Source organism: Elephas maximus, chromosome X (assembly GCF_024166365.1).
Source record: "Elephas maximus indicus isolate mEleMax1 chromosome X, mEleMax1 primary haplotype, whole genome shotgun sequence".
NCBI classification, from domain to species: domain Eukaryota; kingdom Metazoa; phylum Chordata; class Mammalia; order Proboscidea; family Elephantidae; genus Elephas; species Elephas maximus.
Genome location: NC_064846.1, coordinates 85840066 through 85864350, shown reverse-complemented (window position 1 = coordinate 85864350; position 24285 = coordinate 85840066). Strand labels below are relative to the sequence as shown.

At 38.1% G+C, this 24285-nt stretch overlaps 1 protein-coding gene across 1 annotated transcript in view; it reads left to right on the top strand.

Moving 5' to 3' along the window:
- Positions 1–521: 521 nt before the first annotated feature.
- Positions 522–24285, top strand: part of SH3BGRL (SH3 domain binding glutamate rich protein like) — a 142327-nt gene continuing 118563 nt past the window's right edge. Inside the window, exon 1 of the mRNA XM_049871976.1 lies at positions 522–765. Within this exon, the coding sequence (XP_049727933.1) occupies positions 721–765 (45 nt within the window). The 5' untranslated portion in view covers positions 522–720. The remainder of the gene's footprint in view (positions 766–24285) is intronic.

The window sequence follows — 24285 nt, the reverse complement described above, 5'->3', positions numbered from 1 at the left end:
TATAAGGTGGCTGGATCCAGGAGCCCCGGTGTTGCAGTGGGTTAAAGCGCTGGGCTGCTAACCGAAAGGTCCGCGGTTAGAACCCAGCCGCATGGAGGGAGAAAGATGTGGCAGTCTGCTTCCATAAAAAGATTTACAGCCTTGGAAACCCTATAGGGCAGTTCTACTCTGTCCTACAGGGTCGCTGTGAGTCAGAATGGACTCAATGGCAGTGGGTTTGTTTTTGGTTTAGCTGGATCCAACAAAGAGCTCCTCTTTCAAGGAAAGTCTGTCCTCTTATTTGCATACATCTCAGACCAGGAAGTTATGCGCAGAACTTTAACACTCCTGGGAAAAGGTGCTTTATTTCAATCTAAATCAATTCAGTGCTTTCTTTTTCTTTTCTTTCTTCTTCTTTCCCTCCCGTAGAGGAGCGAATAGACAAAAAGAAAAGTTTCAACAGATCTCGCGGTGCTATTCGAGATTCCCTATTTAAAAAAAAAAAAGTTAGAAATGATGCAAACGAGCCTGTGCCTTCCGGGGTTTGGGGCTGAGACTGCGGCGCTCCAAGGCCAGTGAAAAGAGCTGGGGTAGGAGGCGGGGCGCTGGCTAGTTTCCTTTCCACCTTCCCCCACCTTCCTCTTCCGACCTCTGTTGGGCTCCTAGCTCGATTCTAGCCCCTGCCGCAGCTGCTTCGCCGGCCTTTCCAGGAGCCAAACACCCGAAGCCGCTGTTCCCAGGATGGTGATTCGTGTGTATATTGCATCTTCCTCTGGTTCCACGGCGGTAAGGAGGGTGGAGAGCCCACCTTTTTTGTTTTCTTACACATCAATCCCCTCCTGCCCCAGAACCGTTAAATTGCAGAAGTTTGTCTGGCAGCTTTTCCTTCGGAAGACACACGCATCTCTCGCCCCCACCCCCCTCTTCCCTTTCTTCCCTTTGTTGCATCGATTTCATTTTTCCTGTAGTTTACCCTTGTTTGCCTTCTGATGTTAGGGTCACATTTCTGCTTTGAAGGAAGAAGAAACTACTGAGTTTTGGTAGATGGGAGATGGTGGTATAGAGTCTTTAGGGTTAGGTGAAGAAGTAAGTAAAATCACACAGTGAGTTTCAAGAGTGCTGCGTTTGACATACGTACCCTAGGAACTGAGACCAGGGGAAGGAGTGCACATCTGTAAAGGACAGGGGTAACATCCGTACCTGATGGTGATTCAGTAGAGACCTACTGAGGTATTGTGATTATTTGGGGAGAGTGAGACTCCTGTAGTAAGGGGAGTTACTTAGAAAGTGTGTAGGACTGTTTTAACTTTAACTTAAAGCCCTGTTAGAACTAGACAGAATGGGAAGGGAAGTTGGGGACAACGATGCAAACTTTTTTTTTTAACTTGAAGTGATAAGAGACCCAAGTTTTTCCCCCATTGTTTCCTTATTTTGATTTTTTTTTCTCATTCAAAAGATTTTACATCTAACAGTGCTTGGAATATATTGAGAACTGGAAAAGAAACTAACAAATGGCTTCTTGTGTAGTGACACACTGAGTTCCTGCTGCATTAATGACAGGAAACCCCCCCCAACCAATTGCTCTTAATTTAGAATAACAATTTATCAGTAGTTGTGGGGAGCAGTGGGATACACTGGGGTGGAGGCTGAGTGTATTTCCCTAATAAAGGAAAGTGCCTCTGTTTTTCACAACCCCAACAGTGGCAAGAGCAGATGTGTGGATTTAGGATGTAGGATTTAGTAGCCCTGTCTCTCTTCTTGGGCTTTAGAGCAGCAGCCATTCCAGGTTTCTGTTGTTTTTGTTTGTTGGGTTATTTACCGCTAAGAGGATTTGGAGTGGAACTGAAGGTTATGTGAAATCACAGATCTTGAACCTCAAACTTTGTATCTCTGGTCACCGTTTGGGGTGTGCTTAGAAAGTTTTGAAATAGAATAAAGCTTAATCTTACCTTTTGGGGGGCAAGTTTTGGTTGGAAAAAAAGCTTTATATTTCCTTTGCACATCCCTTTATGAGCCTCTTGCCTTATTATTTCCCGTAGATATTATTTCTGGTATTTCGAAGTAAAATTTGAGTTACTCAGTCTCAAGTCTAATATAATTATTGTAAAGTTTCAAAGACCAGCTTAATGCCTTTAGTCAAACCCCTAATTAAAATAAAAATACCAACAGTTATTTTCTCTCTGGGGGACATGCAGATTTAATACTGCTATTTATTCTTTACTTTTTCATTCTACTCCTCCCCCAAAAGCAGATTCCAGAAGAAACTGCTTTCGGAATTTCTATTCGTAAGAACAGCCGCACTTCTCTCTTTGTTAAGCCCTATGTTTCTGAGAGCCTTAAAAATGACTGCTGTCTTTTATTATTTCCATTATTGGACTTCTTATTGAAGACTATGCAAATGGCAGAGGTTTATGGTATTTGTATTTTGTTTCATCGGTATTTTTTTCCTGTGAGTAATTTCCTGATTTGTCCGTTGTTGCAGTAATTACGGTTTTTATAAACCTGTTATCAAAGTTCTACTGTATATTGCCAAAATTAACCTGTATTTCATTATAATCTTATAGCACTTTTAAACAGTACAAAGTGAATGTACTTCAGGAAGAACTCTTTTATAACATAAGTAGGGTGGTGATTATTTACTACAGAAAAGGCCTCTTCAATTTGAAATACTGATGTTTTCCTCCAAGATTGCTGCTGTGTTGTTTTAAACACATAGAATTAAAAAAAAATTGGGGGGGGGAATATCCTGACGGAAACCCAACAATTGCACAAAGTGAGAAAGTGACTAAGTGCAGTTGTCTGAAAAACATTTAAAATCTTTTGGCTTTGAATTGGTAATTTCTGGCTGTTTTCTGAGTGCCTACCAACTGTCAAGGTACCAAGGTAGGGCAAATAGTTTATGCTTGACTGCTAACCTAAAGGTTGGCAGTTCAGACCCACCCAGCGGTACCTCGGAAGAAAAGGCCTGGTGATCTGCTTCAGTTAGGATTATAGCCAAGACAACCCTGTGGAGCAGTTCTACTCTGTAACACATGGGGTCGTCATGAGTCGGAATTGATTCGATGGCAAGTAACAGCAATGACAACACTGGTTGTCATAAAAATAGCCAATATTAGCTGTTATAGTAGGCATGTGAGGACCTGTGACAATTGGCAAGACAATATTAACTTATTTTGTCCCTGATCCCAAGACTTCCTGTCACTCACAACCCAATTAAAAATATTTGTTTTCATGCCCTGAATGGAGGAGTAACATTTGCTTCTCAAAGTTTAGAAATGAAAGCAAATATGTTTGTCTTTGCAATGACTTTCCTGATAGTAGCCTTAGTAATGATCATTTGAGTAGGAACACTGAAATGTGTCAAGTAATATATATATTTTTGGAAAATAGTCCTATGAGTTAGATACTATGATTATCTCTGTTTTTCAGATAAGGAAATGCAGGTTCAGCGAGGTTCGATAGATTTCTCAGGGCTACACAAATAGTAAGCTACAGCCCTTGTATCTAATGCAAGCTGTTTTCATTCAGAGAACATGTATTTTGTTGTTGTTGTTAGTTGCCATTGAGTTGGCTCTGACTCATGGTGACCTTATGTATAACAGAACAAAACATTTGCCTGGTCCTGTGCCATCTTCGGAAACCCTGGTGGTGTAGCGGTTAAGTGCTATGGCTGCTAACCAAAAGGTCAGCAGTTCGAGCCCACCAGGCATTCCTTGGAAACTCTATGGGGCAGTTCTACTCTGTCCTATAGGGTCGCTGAGTCGGAATCGACTTGACGGCAATGGGTTTGGTTTTTGGTTTTGGTGCCATCTTCATAATCATTGGTATGTTTGAATTCATTGTTGTGGCTATTGTGTCAATTCATCTCATTGAGGGTTTCCCTCATTTACACTGATGGTCTACTTTTCCAATCATGTCCTTAGCTAGTGATTGATCTTTTCTTGATGACGTGCTCAAAGTAAGCAAGATGCAGTCTTGCTATCTTCACTTCTAAGGAGCGTTCTGGTTATATTTCTTCTAAGACTGATTTGTCCGTTCTTTTGGCAGTTCATGGTATATTCAATATTCTGCATCAACATCACGGTTTGAATACATCAATTCTTCTTTTGTCTTCCTTTTTTCATTATCCGGCTTTCACATATGAGGTGATTGAAAATACCGTGGCTTGAGTCAGATGCACCTTAGTCGTTGTCTTAGTTATCTAGTGCTGCTATAACAGAAATACCACAAGGGGTGGCTTGAAAAAACAAATTTATTTTATCACAGTTTAGGAGGCTAGAAGTCTGAATTCAGGGTGCCGGCTTTGGGGGAACGCTTTTTCTCTCTGTTGGCTCAGAGGAAGCTCCTTGTCTCTTTGAGCTTGTGCTCCTGGGTGGTCTTCATGTGCCTTGGTGTCTCTTTTTCCTCATCTCTGCTTCTTTTGCTTGCTTGTTCAATCTCTTATATCTCAAAAGAAATTGATTTAAGACACATCCTACACTAATCCTGTCTCAGTAACATAACAAAGACAATCCATTCCCAAATTGGATTATAACCACAGGCATAGAGGTTAAGATATACAACACACATTTTTGGGGGACACAGCTTAGTCCATAACAGTCATCAAAGTGACATCTTTGCTCTTTTAAAACTTGGAACAGGTCTTTTGCTGCAGATTTTCCCATGTGATATGTTGATTGATTTCCTGACTGCTGCTTCCGTGGACATTGATTGTGAATCCAAGTAGAATAGAAATGCATTTTTCTAGTGATACATGACAGTTAGTAGGCATGAGGAGATAAATGTGGACATGGTGTGAGAGATATGGGAAGGAGTAAGTCCTCTAAGTGGAAGAGAGTTGCCTAGGCATGTGCATATAGGGGAATAGAAAAATGAGGAACTAATGTTGGGGAGGGATATTATGTTTAAAGGTTGAATGTCAGTAGGTAGGTTAAATGACTGTTTACCCAAGACCAGGAGGGTATAGAAGTCGTGCACATTTGGAAAGCCTGAACTGTTCTTTTACAGGTAAGGAAGTAGTGTTTCTCTTGATGGAAACTGTTTAACAGGAATGCAGCTCCCAACTTGTCTGTCTATGAGAAGTAATTTCTGAAGGGAAATCACTAACTGAATAGAGAACAAGTGTTAAGTTTGGTGAAGGGAAAGACAACACACAATATAGGGGGAGTCAGCACAGCTTGACCAAGACAAAGTCATAGAAGCTTCCTGAACACATCCAAACATCTTGAGGGCCCGAGTTACTAATGCTGAGGGCTGGGGACATCTAGGTCAATTGGCATAACATAGTTCATAAAGAAAATGTTCTACATCCTGTGTCGGGGTCTTAAAAGCTTGAGAGAGACCATCTAAGATACATCTATTGGTTCTATCACATTTGGAGAGCAAAAGAGAATGAAGAAAACCAAAGGCACAAGGAAAATATTAGTCCAAAGGACTAGTGGACCACATGAACCAGCGCCTCCACCAGCCTGAGCCCAGAAGAACTAGATGGTGCCTGGCTACCACCACCAACCACTCTGACAGCGATACAATAGAGGGACCTGCACAGAGTGGGGGAAAAATGTGGAACAAAATTCCAATTCACAAAAAAAGGGCAGATTTACCAGTCTGGCAGAGACTGGAGTAACCCCCCAGGCTATGACCCTTGGACACCATGCTAACTCAGAACTGAAGGCACTCCCAAAGTGCACCTTTCAGTCAAAGATTAGATAGGCCTATAAAACAAACAATAACACATGTTTCTTAGTTCAGTCAAGTACATGAGACCAAATGGGAAACATCTGCCCAAAAGCAAAGATGAGAAGACAGGAAAACTAGACAAATGGACATGGGGAATCTGGAATGGAAAGAGGGAGAGTCTTGCACATTGCAGGGATTGCAACCAATGTCACAAAATAATTTGTGTATGAACTTTTGAATGAGAAACTAATCTGCACTATAATCTTTCACATAAAGAACAGTAGAATAAAAAAAGAATTTCGGCCTGTTCACAATTGTTCATGTGTGTCTTGACCTGCTGTAACATAGTATTATATGCCATATTTTGCATATGTAACATTAGATTGCAGTAACTTTTAACAAACATCAACATTGACCATTGATCAGAATTGCCAGAGTGATGATAGTGTGGGAAATTTTGACTGGTTTGGTAGTGTTTTCCCATTCTTCTCCGCCTGTATCAATAATGATCTCTATTTCATGGCCTCTGTGCATTCTAGGTGTGCCTTGTGTAGAAATTTTAAGGTTGCGGTAGATGGGTGGTTTCTGACGGTTTTATTTATGGAGTAACTTTTGTAAAATGATTTCTTTTATGTCTTCTAGGACAGAAGCTAGTTGTAACTTGGATTGTCCCTATATTAAATTAAATACAGTATACATAATTTTTCATCTATGGTGGTACTCAGGGCACAAATTATAAAAACAAATGAATAAGACCAACACATGTGATTGCCTAATAAGACTAGTATTTTCTTCATTTGGATAATAATGGATATAGAACAGCAAGCCACAGTTCATCTGTGTGATTGACTGAGGTAATTTGTCCTAGGTGACAGAGTGTTTTGCTGTTATGTCTCTGTATTTATAAATCAAACACTGATTTGATGTATGCTTGATCTTTGTCACAGCTGCCAAGGTTTTTTTGAATGGTATTTAAAGATGCTCATAAATAATCTCAAGACCAGACTCAGAAACTGTTCACCAAATGACTGTTTGAACTTTGTTTTATATATTATTTATTTTATTTTTGTTGTTTAGAATATACAGAGCAAAACATACACCAATTCAACAATTTCTACATGTGCAATTCAGTGACATTGATTACATTCTTTGAGTTGTGGAACCATTCTCACCCCCCTTTTCCAAGTTGCCCCTCCTCTATTAACATAAACTCAATGCCCACTAAGTCTCCTACCTAATCTTTTGAGTTGTTGTTGTCAATTTGATCTTACATAGACAGATCTTGAAAGAGCACAATAATCGAGGAAGTTTAATCTAAACCGTTGTTTGTTTTTTAATTTCATTGTTGGGAGAATATACACAGCAAAACATGCACCAATTCAAGAGTTTCTACGTGTACAATTCAGTGACACTGGTTTAATTTTTTAAGTTGTGCAGCCATTCTCACTCTCCTTTTCTGAGTTGTTCCTCTCTCATTAACATAAACTCACTGCCCTCTAAGGTTCCTATCCTAATCTTTCCAGTTGCTGTTGTCACTTTGATTCCGTGTAGATAGTTCTTAAAAGAGCAAAATGCTCAAGGGAAACATTTTTTTTTTATTAGTTGAGCTAAACTATTTTCTGGTTTTAAGAAGACTTAAGGGGATATTTTTGGCTTAAGTTTTAAGGATTATCTCAGTGCAATAGTTTCAGGGTTTTATCCAGCCCCCATGGCTCCAGAAAGTGGAGTCCATGGGAATTTGAAATTCTGTTATGCATTTTTCCCTTTCCATCAGTATTCTTCTACAGACATGTGCTTGTGGCCACCAAGCCCATGAAAAGATGCTCAGCATCATTAGCCATCAGAGAGATGCAAATCCAAACCATGATGTAATACCATTTTTCCTCTCACCAGGATGGCTAAGATTAAAAAAAAAAAAAAACCCAGAAAATAACAAATGTTTTTGAGGATGTGGGAAAATTGAAACACTTATCCATAGCTGGTGGGAATGCAAAATGGCACATCTATTGTGGAAAACAGTGTGCCAGTCCCTCAAAAAAATAAAAATATAACTACCATAAGACCCAGCAATTCCACTCCTAGGTATATACCCAAAAGACTTGAAAGCAGAGACTCAAACAGAGACTTGTACACCAGTGTTCATTGCAACACTATTTGCAGTAGTCAAAAGGTAGAAACAACCTAAATGCCCATTAACAGATGAATGGATAAACAAAATGTCATGGACATGTTTTTTTGATGCCATAAACAGTGGAGAATGGCAGCTGTCACATGGCAATGCATGAACTCAATGTCTGTGCTTGCAACTTTGCACCCAATAATTTGATGGCTGATTTTCTAAATTTCCTAACAATGGCAATGCTATTGGAGTAATTTGACCCAACTTAAAGAGGCTAGGAAAACACAGGTATCAATGGTGATAGTTCTTGAGATATTTAAAAAGATGCTTAAAGGTCAAATGATTGTAGGAAACCATGTGTTGTGGAGGTTTAGTAAAATCTGGTGGGAGAGGAAGATAAAATGGATTAATCTCCAGCTCTTTGACTAGAATCAGTTATTCTGGTGAGGAAGGGTTTTGATCAAGAAACCTTAAGATCAACTCTCCACCTGTGTTGGCCTGGGAAAACATAAATTGAAGCTCCAGACACATTCAGATTGAATGTTCTAATTCTCTGCAGTTAATCTCTAGAATCTTTTCTAAAATGTATATTGTGCAATCAACCATGTATCGTTTACAGAATATTTTCTGTTTTAACTGAATTACCAAGGGGAATTTTGTATTTAATTTCTTATTGATAAAATTAAAGAGATTAAGAATCTGTTTATGACCATCTGTTTGCTTTCAGTTCTATTTTGCTGAAAGCCTTTTTTTAAACCCAAGCATTTAATTGCTTCCTCCAAACCAGGCAGAGATAAAAATACATTTAGAGAGATGGGGTGGCTTATTTATTTATTTATTGTGGTACTATATATATGACAAAACATTTGCCATTTCAACATTTTTTGCATGTACAATTCAGTGACATTAATTACATTCATCATGTTGTGTAACCATCATCACTATCAGTTTTTACTAATCTGAGAGGCAAAGCTGACTTTATGCTCGACCTCTAGAGAAGAATTCTAAGCAAGGAGATTGTTTTCTAGTCCAGTCCATCACATTTTGGCTGTAATAGTTTGTTTGAAGTGTTGCAAATTGCCAGAACATCAAGAAAAATGCAAATACAAGTTTTAAAGTAGCATAACATTCAAAAACTGTATATTGTGCTGCTAGATTTATTTTTGTTGTTGTAGTACCTTTTCATTAGCATGGCTGACCAGGATTTGACTCTAATAATAATAAAAAATAACATCTATTTATGCATCATACAAGTCAGGCACTGTGCTCAGTGCTTTACGTACATTATTTCATTTATTTTCATCCTCAAAAAACCCTATGAAGTCAGTACCATTATTAGCCTCATTTTATGTAATTGGTGAGGGGCATCTCTAAGACCCAGGAACATTAGGTAAGTTGCTCAAGATCTAAGAGCTAGAAATGGCATAGTTGAGATTAGAACCCAGGCTGATCTGACTCCAGAACCCACGCTTAAACACTGTTATTTACACCTCCTCTCTGTATAGTTTTTGAATACAAATTATGTAAATACTATATTAAAATCTTGTCATACCAAGTGATTTGGAATCTATAATTAGCATTTAAGACTGGATAAAGCTTAAAGAGGCAAATTGTGTCCTTTTTTCATAACTTAGGGTCAGGTGGGATGGCAGGAAGGAGTAATTCAAGCATGAACTCCTGGTGGTTAGTAGTACCATATTCTTACACAACTTAGTTTTGTTGTATGATTTCATATAATAAAACTAAGGACACATTTTTTTATGGTATTTGTTTATTCTTTCTTATGGTGGCCTGTGCTATATATTAAATTTTTACAACTTTGATTCTCTTCCTTGAAAAATGTCTTTATGTCTTTGTATGGCTGTAAACCCAAACCAAACCCATTGCCATAGAGTTGATTCCAACTCATAGCAACCCTATAAGACAGAGTACAACTGCCCATAGGGTTTCCAAGGCTGTAATCTTCATGGAAGCAGACTGCCACATCTTTCTTCAGTGGAGTGACTGGTGGGTTCAAACTGCCAACTTTTTGGTTATCAAAGCATTTAACCACTGTTCCATTAGTGCTCCTGTATGGCTAGCCAAACCCCAAAACGCGCTGCAGTTGATGTGATTCCGACTCACAGCAACCCTATAGGACAAAGTAGAACTGCCCCATAAGGTTTCCAAAGCTATAAATCTTTACAGAAGCAGACTACTGCATCTTTTTTTTAGAAGGAGTACAAAGTAAGTTTTAAAATAATCAATTAATTACATAAGAATATAGTGAAATTAGTCAAAGACAAAATCAAGTAATTGTTTTAAAGTGACAGTGCAATAATAAAGCAGTGGTTTTAATGACTATAGTAGAATCACACGAAAGCACCTAGAAATATTTCTTGAAGAAATAATATATACATTTTCACTGTTTTATTCCATTTATAATTTCAATATTTTGCTCTATTTTATATCACTTTTTGGTAGGCATTGTGAACATCTGAGGTTAAAGTGATGGGCCTCACAATAAAGTAGCCATCTTCTTTTAATATTTCATCTTTTCATTCCTATGGAAATCATCTTTCAGTTGCATGATTCCTTCAGTCTGATTCTCATTTCATATCTCGAAGAATGTATTTTGTCCAGTAAAGAGACTGCATATTGATGGTATTTATCGTTTCATAGTGCTCGCATGCCATTCAGAGCTATGCTTCTGTCATCGCATACGTGCTGTAACTGACAGCTGCATATTCCCTTTACTTCAGGTCTTAGAAGCATTTCATATTTTATGGATGTGGCTAGGGTACCAACTTAGTATGTTAGAGGACCACTGTCTAGTAAAAGCCAGAATGAAAATGTAATACCCTTATGCCCCCAAACTCTATACATACAACAAAGGCAAACATATGTTAAAGAGACAGCATTGTAAGTAGTCTTTAGAAACAATAGTAACATCAAGATCCCCCTCTTATGAAAATAAATATAACAAACATACTAGTAACCATATCTAGGCAAGCATTATCATATAGAAACTTCATGAGACATGAGAAATAAACAGTTTAAACCAAGTTTTGGGACTTATTCCCTATATCAAGCCATTTGAAGACAGTCCAGTAAGTTCTGAAGAGTTAACTGCTTTTGGATTGACTAGTTATAGTCATACAAGAGAGCATTGGTTCGGATCCAGCAATGATTTATGAACTTGCCCCATAGGCTGATAGCAAAAAATTGCATAATTTGAGAACATTTGAATCTGCTTTATGAAAGCAGTGCCAGGCTGGGCTCTCACAATTTTGTCTGTTTGTTTTCATATACCCAGTAAGCTTTTGTAATGTGGATTTCACCTGGCTGTACTAATGAGCCCAGGCTCCCATTTAATGAGGACTGTCAGAGATATTAGTCAATGAACTTCAGGGCTGGCTGAATGGAGAATGTGTTCTTTGCTGCCCCAGCGTCTTTGTGAATTAGATGACTGACCAGCAGTGAGCTACAATAAATTCTAAGGCATGACTAAAGGGAAACTTAGGAAGGCCTGAGGAGAGGTGCCAAACTACACTGCAAATAGAAAATAGAGTATAGTAATATTTTAGTAAATATGTATAAAAAGATATACATGTAACCAATAGGCTTTTTTACAATGCTGGTTAAAACCATAAAGAGTTGGTTAAGTCAGTAGGTATGTCAATATCCTGGCTTGATATTAATGTGCAGAAATATTTTCAATTAAGAAGATCAATAAATATACCTGGAGGGGATTAACTGTAACTGGAAGAATAATAGTTTCAGTGTTTCTCTTTTTATGAACAATGACTTTTATTGGTTAATAATGGACTTGAGCTGATCAATCCTGGGTTCTAAATCAAGTGATTAAATCAAGAGGAGAATTGAAGATACTGTCTGATTCCCCTCGTTAGGGAGTCATGTAATCTACAACTGAGCCCTGCAACAATGTCAGATCTAAAGTCTTCTCCTCTAATAGCCACTCTAGTTCAATTTTTTCTTGTTATGAGATGAGGAAAAAATAAAATTGTTGACTGGTTTAGATGGAATTGGTTCACCTAGGTCTTTTGATGTTTTAATAATTCAAACTGAAATTAAGGGCTTCGTATAGAACTCCTATAAGCTTGTGAAAATGCAGCCAAGTGGTACTCAGAAATATGATACATTTTTCTACTTCTGCAAATATTCAAGGAATTGAAAAAATCAGTCACCTAGTAAAAAGCAAGGCTTAGATTTATCAGCACCGAGTAAAAATGATCTTCAAAAGGAACAGCTCTCTTATGTGTCTCTGTATTCTTTTGTTGATGAATAGGTTCTACTCTCCTCTTTAGGCAAAATCCACTGCCTGAGGTTAAGACTTTCAGGCAACATATATGGAGAAACTCACCAAATGATTCAGTCCTATATTTTGATTCACACAGAGTGAAAAAAAAAAAAAGATTTCAAGGTTTTGGCTATAGACAGATGTAATTAAAAGGTAGCTTTTTATGATTCTGTAAATCTTATAAATTCATCAGGAAGACAGTACTGTTATAACTTGTAAGCTCTGGTTTTGGACTCTAGTCTTTGAGTTCTGTTCCTTTGACATAGTGCCTTATGGAAATGAGACCCTATCACAGAGTTTGAGTGGAGCCATACATTTCTGCTTGAGGAATCTCCAACAGTGAGTCAAGACAAATAGAACTCTACCTTTTAAACACTAGAGAATATTCACCTGAGGTTACAACATGAGAAAATTTTGTCTGTTTATATCACCACCACCACTCAGCCAGTTGTTTCATCATATTTCTCAATGATAAAATCATAACTGTAAATATATATTTTATAGTAGCTGGATGATAATGGAAACCTTTCTATCCAGTGTGATATTTCAAAGCTAATTTAGAAGGAAACAAGCACAGCAGTTAATATGCTAAAAATACGATGAGTCATCTTACTTTAATTTCTTATGCAAGTAACTTGTAAGTTTTAGTTGATAAAAATATGAAGAACTACTATTCATTGAGCAGTTACAATGTGCCAGGCATAAGCAGTAAGAACTTTACATGTATTATACCCTTTAGTTCTCGTGACAAATCAGTTAAGTCAGTTTTCTTATTATCCTCATTTTTTTAGAAGCGGAAACAGGCTCAGAGAGGTAATGAGGTGAAAGAGCTAGCAAGACACCCCAGGTTTATCATGATCTTAACCCCTGTGCTATTCTGCCTACTGATCGATGTTTATTAATTACTCACTGGGAACGTGACCCTGAAACTAATTTATAAGTAATTGCAATACTGCATTTCTGCTAAGCTTGGAGAATCATGAAAGTACTTCTTAATTAATTGAGTATAGAAGTATCAAGAACAATTCTGATGGCCTGTTATATCAAGAAAAAAAACTAAGAATTCTTCAGAGCAGTAACCTGAAGTCCTAATAGCTCAGTATACTATTAGAATGCAGAATATGTACCTTTGTCCCAATGTAAGAAATTTATCTTGTGTAAAATAATCTAAATAAAAGTAGATAAGAAAAAACCCTGGTGGTGCAGTGATTAAGCATTCAGCGGCTAACCAAAAGGTCAGCAGTCCGAATCCACCAACCACTCTTTGGAAACCCTATGGGGCAGTTCTGCTCTGTCCTATAGGGTCGCTATGAGTCGGAATAAACTCAACGGCCACAGGTTTAGTGTTTTTTTTTTTTTTGGTTTTGTGTCATTTGAGTTGGTCACTAAACCTTTCTTTGTCTCCCGTTATCCTCACAAGATTATAATGGAAAAAAGCTTCTGCGGTGCTGTTATTGGGAATGCACTACTGAAAATTACAGAAACACATCTCATTCTTTCAGAAACTTAAACATAATTGGTCTTCTACGTAAGCTGAATATTTAGAGCTTTTCAAAAAAGCCCAAGTTGGTGTGAATTTCTACTTAAAAAATCTGTAAGAATGAAGATGTTAAATTTAAATCTTTTGAGCATTGTTGAGGGGATACTTGAGGGGGCCGTGTAGTCGATATAGAGAGTTGTCCAGGTAACAAGACAAATACCTGGTGAGTTTTAAAAAAAGTACGAAGTGTGACCAGATCCAGAATAAGGCCAGCTCTATACCAAACTTTAAATTCAGGTTGCCTTGTTTTGGAAAAAGAGGATGTTGAAAGGCAAGTCCAAAAATTTTATGAGAAAATGTGACTAAACCTTTACTTATAGTCCAATTGGATTGGGATTTATTATTAGATACCAAAAACCAAACCCGTTGCCGCCGAGTCCATTCTGACTCATAGCGACCCTATAGGATAGAGTAGAACTGCCCCATATGGTTTCCAAGGAGCCATTGGTGGATTTGAACTGCCGACCTCTTGGTTAGCAGATGTAGCTCTTAACCACTTACACCACCAGGGTTTCCTGTTCTTAGATAGTGAAGCTGAAATTAAAGAATGATTTTTTTTTTGGCATGTGTTTGTATCCACTTAGAAATTGTATGATTATGAGTAGGCTCTTATGGGGGGCTTAAGAGAGAAGAATGGGCCTCACTTGGGATTTTAATCTGACTTTACTACCAAAAGGCTGAACTGGAGAACTAAAACTACATATTACAGGGAATCTTTATGCTGCTCAAATGGCAGGGACTGATTGGGAGAGGCCTCACCAGCCACACTGCATGTCTGTACTTTCAAAAGTTAGTCACTCCGGATTTCATGAAACATGATACACTGTATGATACTTTAAAATCCTAAGCATCTAACAAAATCTTGACTGAATAACTTATGTCTAAATGTCCAAATGATTTAGTACAAATCAATATCTAATTACTTTTTGAAAATCACTCATTTACAGATATGTATTTGAATATTTTTCACTGCATAATATGATTGGGGTAGGGAAGTCTTGGAATCCTTCCATGGTGCAAATGGTTAACACGCTTGGCTGCTAACCAAAAGGTTGGATATTTGAATTCATCCAGGGACACCTCCAAAGAAAGGCCTGGAAATCCATTTCCAAAAAATCAGCCATTGAGAACCCTATGGAACACAGTTCTACTCTGACACATGGGGTTGCTGTGAGTCAGAATTGACTCCATGGCAATTGGTTCTTTTTTAGGAAATTCTTAGAATTGTGCTTTTAGGTTAATGTGTAAAACTAGGGAAATAGTGCGTAAACATTATATTGCTTGGACTATGTGGAGAACACCTAAAAAGGGGATGTTGGTACAAAAATGAGATACCATACTGTGCAAAAGCTCATGCTAAGAGATTCTGAGGAAAGAAAATAGCAAAATCTGAGCCTTTGATTTGTCAAAACATGGATTGCTGCAACAAGTATTATAAGAAAAAGTAGATTATCTCCCAATGAATAAGATCATTGTGACCCAATTATACTATACTTGCAAAAATGACCACCTTTTGTTGTCCTTATGAGATTTCCCAGAAATATTTGAAGTTGGAATGGTGGGCCTTGATTTCCATCCTTTTTTTAGTAAAAATTTATAGCAATGTTCATTTCGTATGATTAATGGTGAGCCATTTTTCTATGTAAAAGCATATGGTAAAAAAACCACAGGCGTGTTGCATGTACTAGTGTTAAATCTTTTTATTCTGAAGACATTCTTAAACTGTAGAGGTTGCCTCCAGCACAGCAACTGTTTGAAGACACATAAATCATATTTTTGTACCTAACAGAATAGATTTCTGTTTCATTCCTAACTTTCTTCCTCACGTATTGATGGGCCTGTTAAAAGTTAAAGATACTTTGTAGATATCTACTTTAGAATAGTACTATTTCAAAATTCAACAAGCGGTTATGAGCAACATTATGTACTCCATCCAGTAGGCGGAGCCTCTCATTGCCCAGAATATACTTACACTTGGCGAGTTTCTAAATAAATATTTGTTGATGAATGAATGGATGACATTATTAAATTAAAGTGCAAACAGCTCATCCAAGCAGACATGCGCACTTGCTAGGTGGAAGTGTGTGACTAGAGTTTAGGAGAGATTGTGTTTGCAGAGTAGATGTGGGAGTCATTGACAGAGAGGTCATGCTTGAAACCATGGGCAAGAATGAGCTCCCTCCGACGGAGGAATTATAGAGTGAGATGAGAAGAGGGCTAAGAACAAGGACAGGACATTGGTGAACATTAACATTTATGGAGCAGAAGGAAACAGGAAGACTCATTAGAAAATATGAGGGTAGCATCTTGTTATGGAAAATAGAGGAGGAAATGTTATCAAGCTAGTGCCACACAGGAATAGTGAAATCTGAGAAAAGTCCATTGAGTTAAAAAATAAAGAAACTATTAGTGACCTTGGAAATAGCACTTTCAGTGGAATGGTAAGGACAACAGCCCAACTGGGAAGGGTTAAGGAAGACTTACATAAAGAGGAAGAGGTGAGAATGTAGACTAATATTTGAATAGTTAGTGAAATGAAAGGATAAAGAAGATCCTTGAAAATAATTAAAATCATGTTAATTCCAGAGCTATTAAAAAAGAACAAAACTGAATTAACTAGAATTTTGCTTGAAAAATCCTATTTGTCTGTTTTCCCAGCCTAGATTATCAGATAATTGTTGATTATTTCTCCATAGAATCAACTTCAACTCAGTAACTAGTGGTTGAAATATTTTAAAAATTAATATTTTGGGAAAAATTCCAGGTATAAGAGAAGATGAATATTTGTAGTACAAACAATGAAATCAAAACCATTTATTTTATTTCTATTTGAAAATGCCCAATGCATAATTTTTATCAAGACAAATCTTAATTATTCCAGAAAGTACTGTAAGTATAAATGCTTTCCCCATTTCAGTTATCATATAAAGTCTGTGTTGACCATGAAGCAAAAAGTATTTTTAGTGGCAAATTTAAACTACCCTTATATAAAAAAAATAGGCAGGAAAGTTGAAGTCCTTATGGAAAGTATGAAGAACAGCTGGAAAATTTCCATTACCCCCATTTGCCAAATGTCAGTAAAGACCAGTTTGACTCTTTAGAAAATATTGATCGCTGCGATCTAACTTCTTTTTATGAGATGGGTTATTTTAGTCATAAGAAAGTATAATGGATCTGATCTGTTTCATTTTTTTTTAATCTGCCTTTTACATTGAAATCCCCTTTCCACCAATCAGATCCAGCTTCCAGAAGGCTGGAAGGAGCATAGGATTTGGGGGTTGGTAGGCAGATAACCTCCATTAAGATTTTTGGGAACCCACATTAAGATTTTCGGGCTGATTTGGGATCTGGTGAATGCAGTTTAAGAAAGAAGACAAAGATAAATAGAATTAAATTAGACATTTGGTACTCCACGTAAATGAAATTATTAAATGCTAGATTAGAGACTTTATGGATCCCTGGTTCAATATTTCTACATTGAACTAACTTAATAACATTCACACATGCACACACCATATAAGCACTTGACAGAGATGCTCATGTGAAGAGCCTTGTGCCAGATGGACAATTTAACTTGGTTATGTAGACAGGTCCTTCCAATTTAGGATCTATGGATTGTGCTGGAGATTCTCTTCCTTTCACTCCCAAATGCATTCATTCATCCAGAAAATAATTATTGCCAGCTACTGGGCTAGACTCTGGACTTAAGTTATCAAAGCCAAGAAAGGACCAGGAATAAAGATGTCTCATTCTCTCCCTTGAGCCAGAATGAGAGGGGAAGTAGATTTGGGGGATTAGGGTATATTGACCGAAAACAAGGAGGCGTATACGAGGGGCTCAAAGGCAGAGGTACTTCAGGAACCACATGTCTGCAAGTTAATAAATTGTGTCACAGGAGTCAGCAAGCTCCTGTCCCCCACTCCCCAACAAATGTCCAAATGTCCTTTGCCTACCCCTTCAAAGTCACCTTGACAATAATCTCCTCTTGGAATAACTATTCTGAAGACAGTGATAGTTTATTGCTTCAGTTCAACCTTTACCTGGTTTTCCTGCCATTTCCCTGGAGAATGATGTGGGAAGTGTGTCCCAAGCAAAATTTGCACTTTGTTCTTATATCTGAACATTTTGTGGAGGCATGACTATTATACAGTTCTGATTAAAGCTAAATATAGTAGTAATGACAAGTTGAAGATTTGTGGTATCATTGCCTAACTATTTCTATCAGTCACCTTGGGATTCTGGAACAAAGCATCCTAAGCCTCTTTTTCATCATCTGGGTAATACCTTTCAGACTTCTCTATAACCCTTACCTTGGCCTCGGTCTTTATTTTGTAAACAGTTATGCCTTACAAAATTCTGAAGTGTATTCATTAACTTTTTTTTTTTTTACAGTGCCCCAGCTATCTTATATTTGTCTCTCCCTTCTTGCTCTCCTTGGATCTTTCCTTTTCTTTGCCAAGGCTTATCTGATTCTCAAGAATTTGATTTGATGATTGGCTCAGGGTTTTGTGTGCCAGCTTGCTTCATTTACTTTGGATTTAGTTCACACCACTGCTAACAATTAAATTTGATAAAGGTCATCTCTTGAGCCAGACCTTCCAGTGCGTGTGGGGAGTGGGAGGTGGGAGGTTGTTGCATATGTTTTCCTTTGGCGAAGCATATGGTACAAAGGCTAAGGGCTGGAATAAATCGATATTTCTCCTTATGCTTCCAGTAAATCATTAGGCAAAGAAAGATAACTTTAGTTCCTCTTTCCCTTTCCCCTCCCTGTTCCAAAATATCCCTAACTCTCCCCACCACAAACATGTGAACCCTGTCAAAAACGGTGTCTTTATTATCAAGAGTTAAATATCAGAATCCAGTTGATCCCCACTGTTCTGGTGGGTAAATGTTCTCCTATTACCAAGGTTGTTTTTTGGAAATAGCATTACGGCTTTCAAATTTTTATTAATGGTACTCTAAGTGGACAAAGGAGCCCTGGTGGCATAGTCATTAAAAGCTCGGCTGCAAACCAAAAGGTCAGCAGTTCAAATCATCCACCAGCTGCTCCTTGGAAACCCTATAGGGCAGTTCTGCTTTGCCCTGTAGGGTCGCTATGAGTCAAAATCGACGGCAATGGATTTAAGTGGACTAAAACAACTACATCTGGGTATAAAGGGCATGGATTAAGACACTAATCTTTTTAATTGTTAAAAATGTAACTTGTTACTAAGAAACCTTGAGTGTAATACTGGAAGTCCCTTCTCCATTGTATAGAAATTGGCTTTCTGTCTCTTTCATGTTTATCAGCAACAAACATATACTGAAGATAAAGTATTAGAAGCATCTGGCTAGAAGGGATCATGGGATCATGGGAGGTCATCCGGTCCTTCCATGTAAGGACTGACTATGAACTGTCCCAGAAAGATGGTAATCAGTTTTATCTTAGCAAACTCTCCAAAGAAGGAAATATACAACTTCTCTTGGTTATATGCAGCAGTACTACTTTCTGTTGTGGAAACCTGTGTGATCAATGAAGGATATTTTTACTTCTTTTTTGTGTGGTGAAGGAGATCAATTTCTTGAAACTGGGGACAGAGGGAGTAAAGCACTGTACAGTAAGTAGAATCTCACCGGTTATCGTTTCAACATATATTTCTCAACACCTGCTGATACAATACTCAACTCTATAGGGGGAAAAAGAGTTCAGAGTCTTACTTTGAAAAACTTAAAATAGATTTGATAACTTTTTCTCTTCTCTTCTGTACTTCTTCATTCTTGGAGTTGGTCATGCCTGTGGGTCAGTACACTATGAGATCATGCCATAGGAAATACTGGCTATTTCATGAGACTTTCAGTTTATTAAATCTAATTTCAAGATCAGTGTTTTAAATAGTTTTTAATCAATGATTCTCTAAATCCTACGTAAGTATCGGACATTCTTTATGGTACTGGGTGGTGTGATTGATGAAGAAAATCACGTAACCTGGCTAATATAAGACCTGATGGAATGCCTTTTAAAGGTTCAATTTCCAGAGGAAAAAATTGTAACAAAATTATGAATTTTGCTGTTTACTATGGTAGAACACAGCTGTTTTAGAACTTAAAACTAAGGACCGTGACTTTTTAATGTTGTTTAATGGTAGTTTGTTTGGAATTCTTCCTATACTCAGTGTACTAATCAACAAGGGAGCCCTGGATTGGGGAATAAAGGGCCTTAGGGAAATGGGTTAACCTCTGTCCCTTTTTCCACTCAAAAAAAAAATGACTTTTTCACTATGTCACAGGAATGTTAGATTTTTTAAAAATATGATTAATAGCAAGTATTTTGAGTTCCTTTGCAAGAAAGAACTTTTTCAAATTTATTGTGCTTTAGGTGAAGGTTTACAGAACAAATTCATTTCCCATTTGATAGTTTGTACACTAATTGTTCCGTGACATTGGTTCTAATTCCTGCAATGTATCAGCACTCTCCCTGTTTCCCCTCTGAGTTCCTCATTTCCATCTGTCACTTTTCTTGCCCCTTCCTGGCTTATCAGCTTTGCTTTGGAAAGATCTAGCCGTTTTGGTCTCATACAGATGACAGTTCTAAGGGGCACTTTCCTCACAGGTGTTGCTGTTTATTTTATATCCCTGTTTATAATTTGGCTGAAAGGTGATCTCCGGGAATGGCTTCAGTTTCAAGTTAGAAAAGTGTCTAAGGGCCTTAGAATGGACTCCTCCAGTCTCTCTCAGACCAGTAAATCTGGTCTTTTTTATGAATTTGAGTTTTGTTCTGCATTTTTCCCCCTCTAACCGGGACCTTCTGTTGTTACCCTGGTCAGAACAGTCCGTAGTGGTAGCTGGGCACCATCTAGTTCTGGTTTCAGACTAGTGGATGCTGTGGTTCTTATGGTCCTTTGGATTAGCTGTTTCCTTGAGTCTTTGGTTTTCTTCACTCTCCTTTGCTCCGAATGGAAAGAGACTAATAGTTGTATCTTAGATGGCCACTTGCAAGCTTTTAAGATCCCAGATGCTACTCACCAAAGTAGGATGTAGAATGTTGTTTTTATGAACTATGTTATGCCATTTGACCTAGATGTCCCCCAAGACTATGTTCCCCAGGCTGCAAGCCCAGTAACTCAGTCCCACGACATGTTTAGCTATGTCTAGGATGTTTCCATGACTGTGCCCGCTGTGTGCTCTACTTTATATATGAATATACATGTAACACATATAAATCTGTATGTAGAAATATCCACATCCAAACCTATATATGCATGTGACTGTACTCCCATAAACCCTTCCACACCTATTCAGCATACATATTTACCTGTATATACACTCAAATTATCGTTTGTTATTACTGTTGTTGAAGGATTGTATATGTTATAGTATTTACAGTAATTGCCTTTTATTATTGCGTACCTCTCAGTGTCTTCCCTTGGCTTGGTCATGTTGTGCTGACTTCCCCCATACCGTATACTGCCTTTCCCTTCACCAAAGTTAACATGTTTCTACTCTCTAGTCAGTGATTTTCCCTCCCTCCCCTCCCATCCTTGGTAACCATCAAAAACTGTTTTTGTGTTTAAACCTTTTTTTGACTATTAATAATAGTGGTCTCATACAATATTTGTCCATTTGTGGTTGACTTACTTCACTCAGCATAATGTCCTCCAGATTCATCCACGTTGTGAGATGTTTCGTGGATTCGTCATTATTCTTTTTCATTGCGTAGTATCCCATTGTGTGTATGTACCACTAGTAGCCCATGACGATACGTTAAAACTGTTAGCTTTTTTCTTTTATAATTGGAATTGTGCATTTGCTTTTAATAGTCCCAGGTGAAGTTTCAGGAGAATCCCAGCTCCTTGTTTTGATTGGAAATCATAATATTGGCACAGAAGAGAATCCTACCTATTATTCCCTTTCCACTGAAAGTGAATTCTGCTCCTAAGGAGAAATATTGTTGTAGACTTCATGTTCTCGCTCTTGCACTCTCTCTCTCTCTCGATATGGTTCTTTTCTATGCCATTGTAAGAAGACACAGTGATTTGTAGTTAGTTGAACATGACGTTTGCTACCGTAAGAAGGCACAGTGATTTGCAGGTAGTTGAACGTGACATTTACTAACAAAGTTTGTGCCCCAAAGCAGTTCTGTTATAAGCAAGGAAAAAGGTACTAAGAAAAGGTTAAATAGGATCTGCAACTCTGCAAATATTCTAATATACTGCTTTTTGAAATTCACATTTCCAAAGTAGAGTTGTCACACATAAAGCCAAAACCGATTGCTGTGGAGTCAATTCTAACTCATGTCAAACCCATGTGTTTCAGAGTAGAGCTGTGCCCCATAGAGTTTTCAGTAGTTAATTTTTCAGAAGTACATTGCCAGACCTTTCTTCTGAGGCACCTCTGGGTGGATTCAAACTGCCGACCTTTGTATTCTGAAGTAAATCCTTTCCTTGATATTAGAGCCCTTCACATAAAGTAAAACCCTTGTCACATCTCCCTGTAGTTTGCAGAAAACGGGTTTTAATTGTGTCCAGACTGACTCCATATGATGCATGTATTTTATGTCCCTTTTTTACCATTGTGGTTGCCACCTTCTAATACGAGCCTCACTAATTATTTTTAAAGTTTTTAATCTTAAAACTTTTTGTATACGTCTTCAGTGTAGTCTGAGATATGTACATGTATGTATTTAAAATTCTGAGAACATGCATACTAAGACCGTGTCCTCCAATTGCCATTGTGGCTGAGAGACACTCTGATGGTACCCGAGATAAATGCTGTGAGGGAGGTAAGAGCTGTGCTTCTGTTTTAGAGTTAAGTGAAAAAAGGAGGGCCTCCTTACAATCATTGGACTACCGTAGCTAGATTCACTGGGTGAATTCACTGGGTGAATTTACATGGGTGAATATCTGTGTACAATCACAGTGTATTAATTATTAGTGTTAGAGTCAATTGTGGTGGGCAGAATAATGACAGCCAAAGATGTCCATATCCTAACCCCTGCAACCTGTCAATGGGGAATTTGTGAATGTTATTAAAGTAAGGATCTTGAGATAGGAGATTATCCTGGATTATCTGGGTGAGTCCAATGTAATCATGTGGTTCATTATAAGTGAAAGAGGGAGACAGAAGAGTCAGTGTCAGAGGGATACAATGTGAGGAGGACTTGAATGGCCATTGCTGGCTTGACAGTGGAGGAAGGGACCACGAGCCAAGGAATGCAGGCAGCCTCTGTTGTTGTTAGGTGCTGTTGAGTCAGTTCCAACCCATAGTGACACTGTGTACGACAGAATGAAACACTGCCCGGTCCTGTGCCATCCTCACAATCATTGTTACACTTGAGCCCACTGTTGCAGCCACTGTGTCAATCCATCTAGTTGAGGATCTTCCTCTTTTTCTCTGGCCCTCCACTTTAGAGTCTGGAAATAACAAGGGAGTAAGTTCTCCCCTACCTAGAGTCTCCAGAGAGGAACGCAGTCCTGCTGACACCTTGATTTTAGCCCAGAGAAACTCATTCTGGAATTCTGACCTCTAGAACTTTGTTATAAGACAAAAAATTTGTGTTGTTCTAAGCCACTAAATTTGTGTTAATTCGTTACAGAAGCAATAGGGAACTAATACACTAATGGTCAATTTAATAGTCTCAGTTTCCCCTGACAAAGTTTAAAACCCATTGCCATCAAATCTGTTCCAACTCGTAGTGATCCTATAGAACAGAGTAGAACCGCCTGATAGGATTTCCAAGGAGCGGCTGGTGGATTCAAACTGTCGACCTTTTGGCTAGCAGCCGGGCTCTTAACCAATGAGCCACTAGGGCTTCTGACATAGTATAGAGAATTCAAAATAGGAGGTTCTAGAATATTACCAGTGACAAAGAAGCAGGGTGAGATTCCTATAGGGAACAGTTGAGCGTTTGTCCAATGATCTTCTCATTTTGCAATCACCTGTCTGTGGCTATGAACAACCTGGAATATCTAATGAGACATTATAGGAATTGTGCCTGTCTGCCAGTATTTTTGAGGGAGACACATCACTGTGGGCAGAGTCAGTATTTTATAACTTAATTCCCATACCAACACTTTGTGACTATAGAAGATAGTTGTAGAGACAGTTTATGAGTCCCTGGGTGGCACAAATGGTTAAGCATTTGGCTACTAACCAAAAGGTTGGGGGTTCAAAACTACCCATGGGTGCCTCAGAAGAAAAATCTGGCAATTTGCTTCTGAAAGATTACAGCCATGACAGCCTTATGGAACACAGTTTTACCCTGACACACAGGGTCTCCATGAGTCAGAATCAACTCCACAGCAACTGGTTTAGAGACAGCTTGGCAGAAGGAACAGAAGACAGGCTTGTCTTGAAGTCTAAACTCAATGGTTGCCTGCCTCAAGAGAGACTTTAAGAAAAATCTCTCAGCTTTTCTATGCCTAAGATCTTTGTAAATAAACTAAAGTGTTATATCTTAGGCAGTTAGCATGCCATGTAATAATTGCTTTATTAGTTCCTCTCAAAGCTTTATGAAACACATTAGCTACGGAATACGTAAATTATATAAAGGTAGTGGCACAAACCAAGCCACTGTACCAAAAAGAACTGGTTGATGTTCAGCCATTTCAGGGTGTAGCATGTGATAAAGAGCTGATGATACTGAAAGAAATCCAAGCTGCACTGAAGGCACTGGTGAAAAACAAAGCTCCA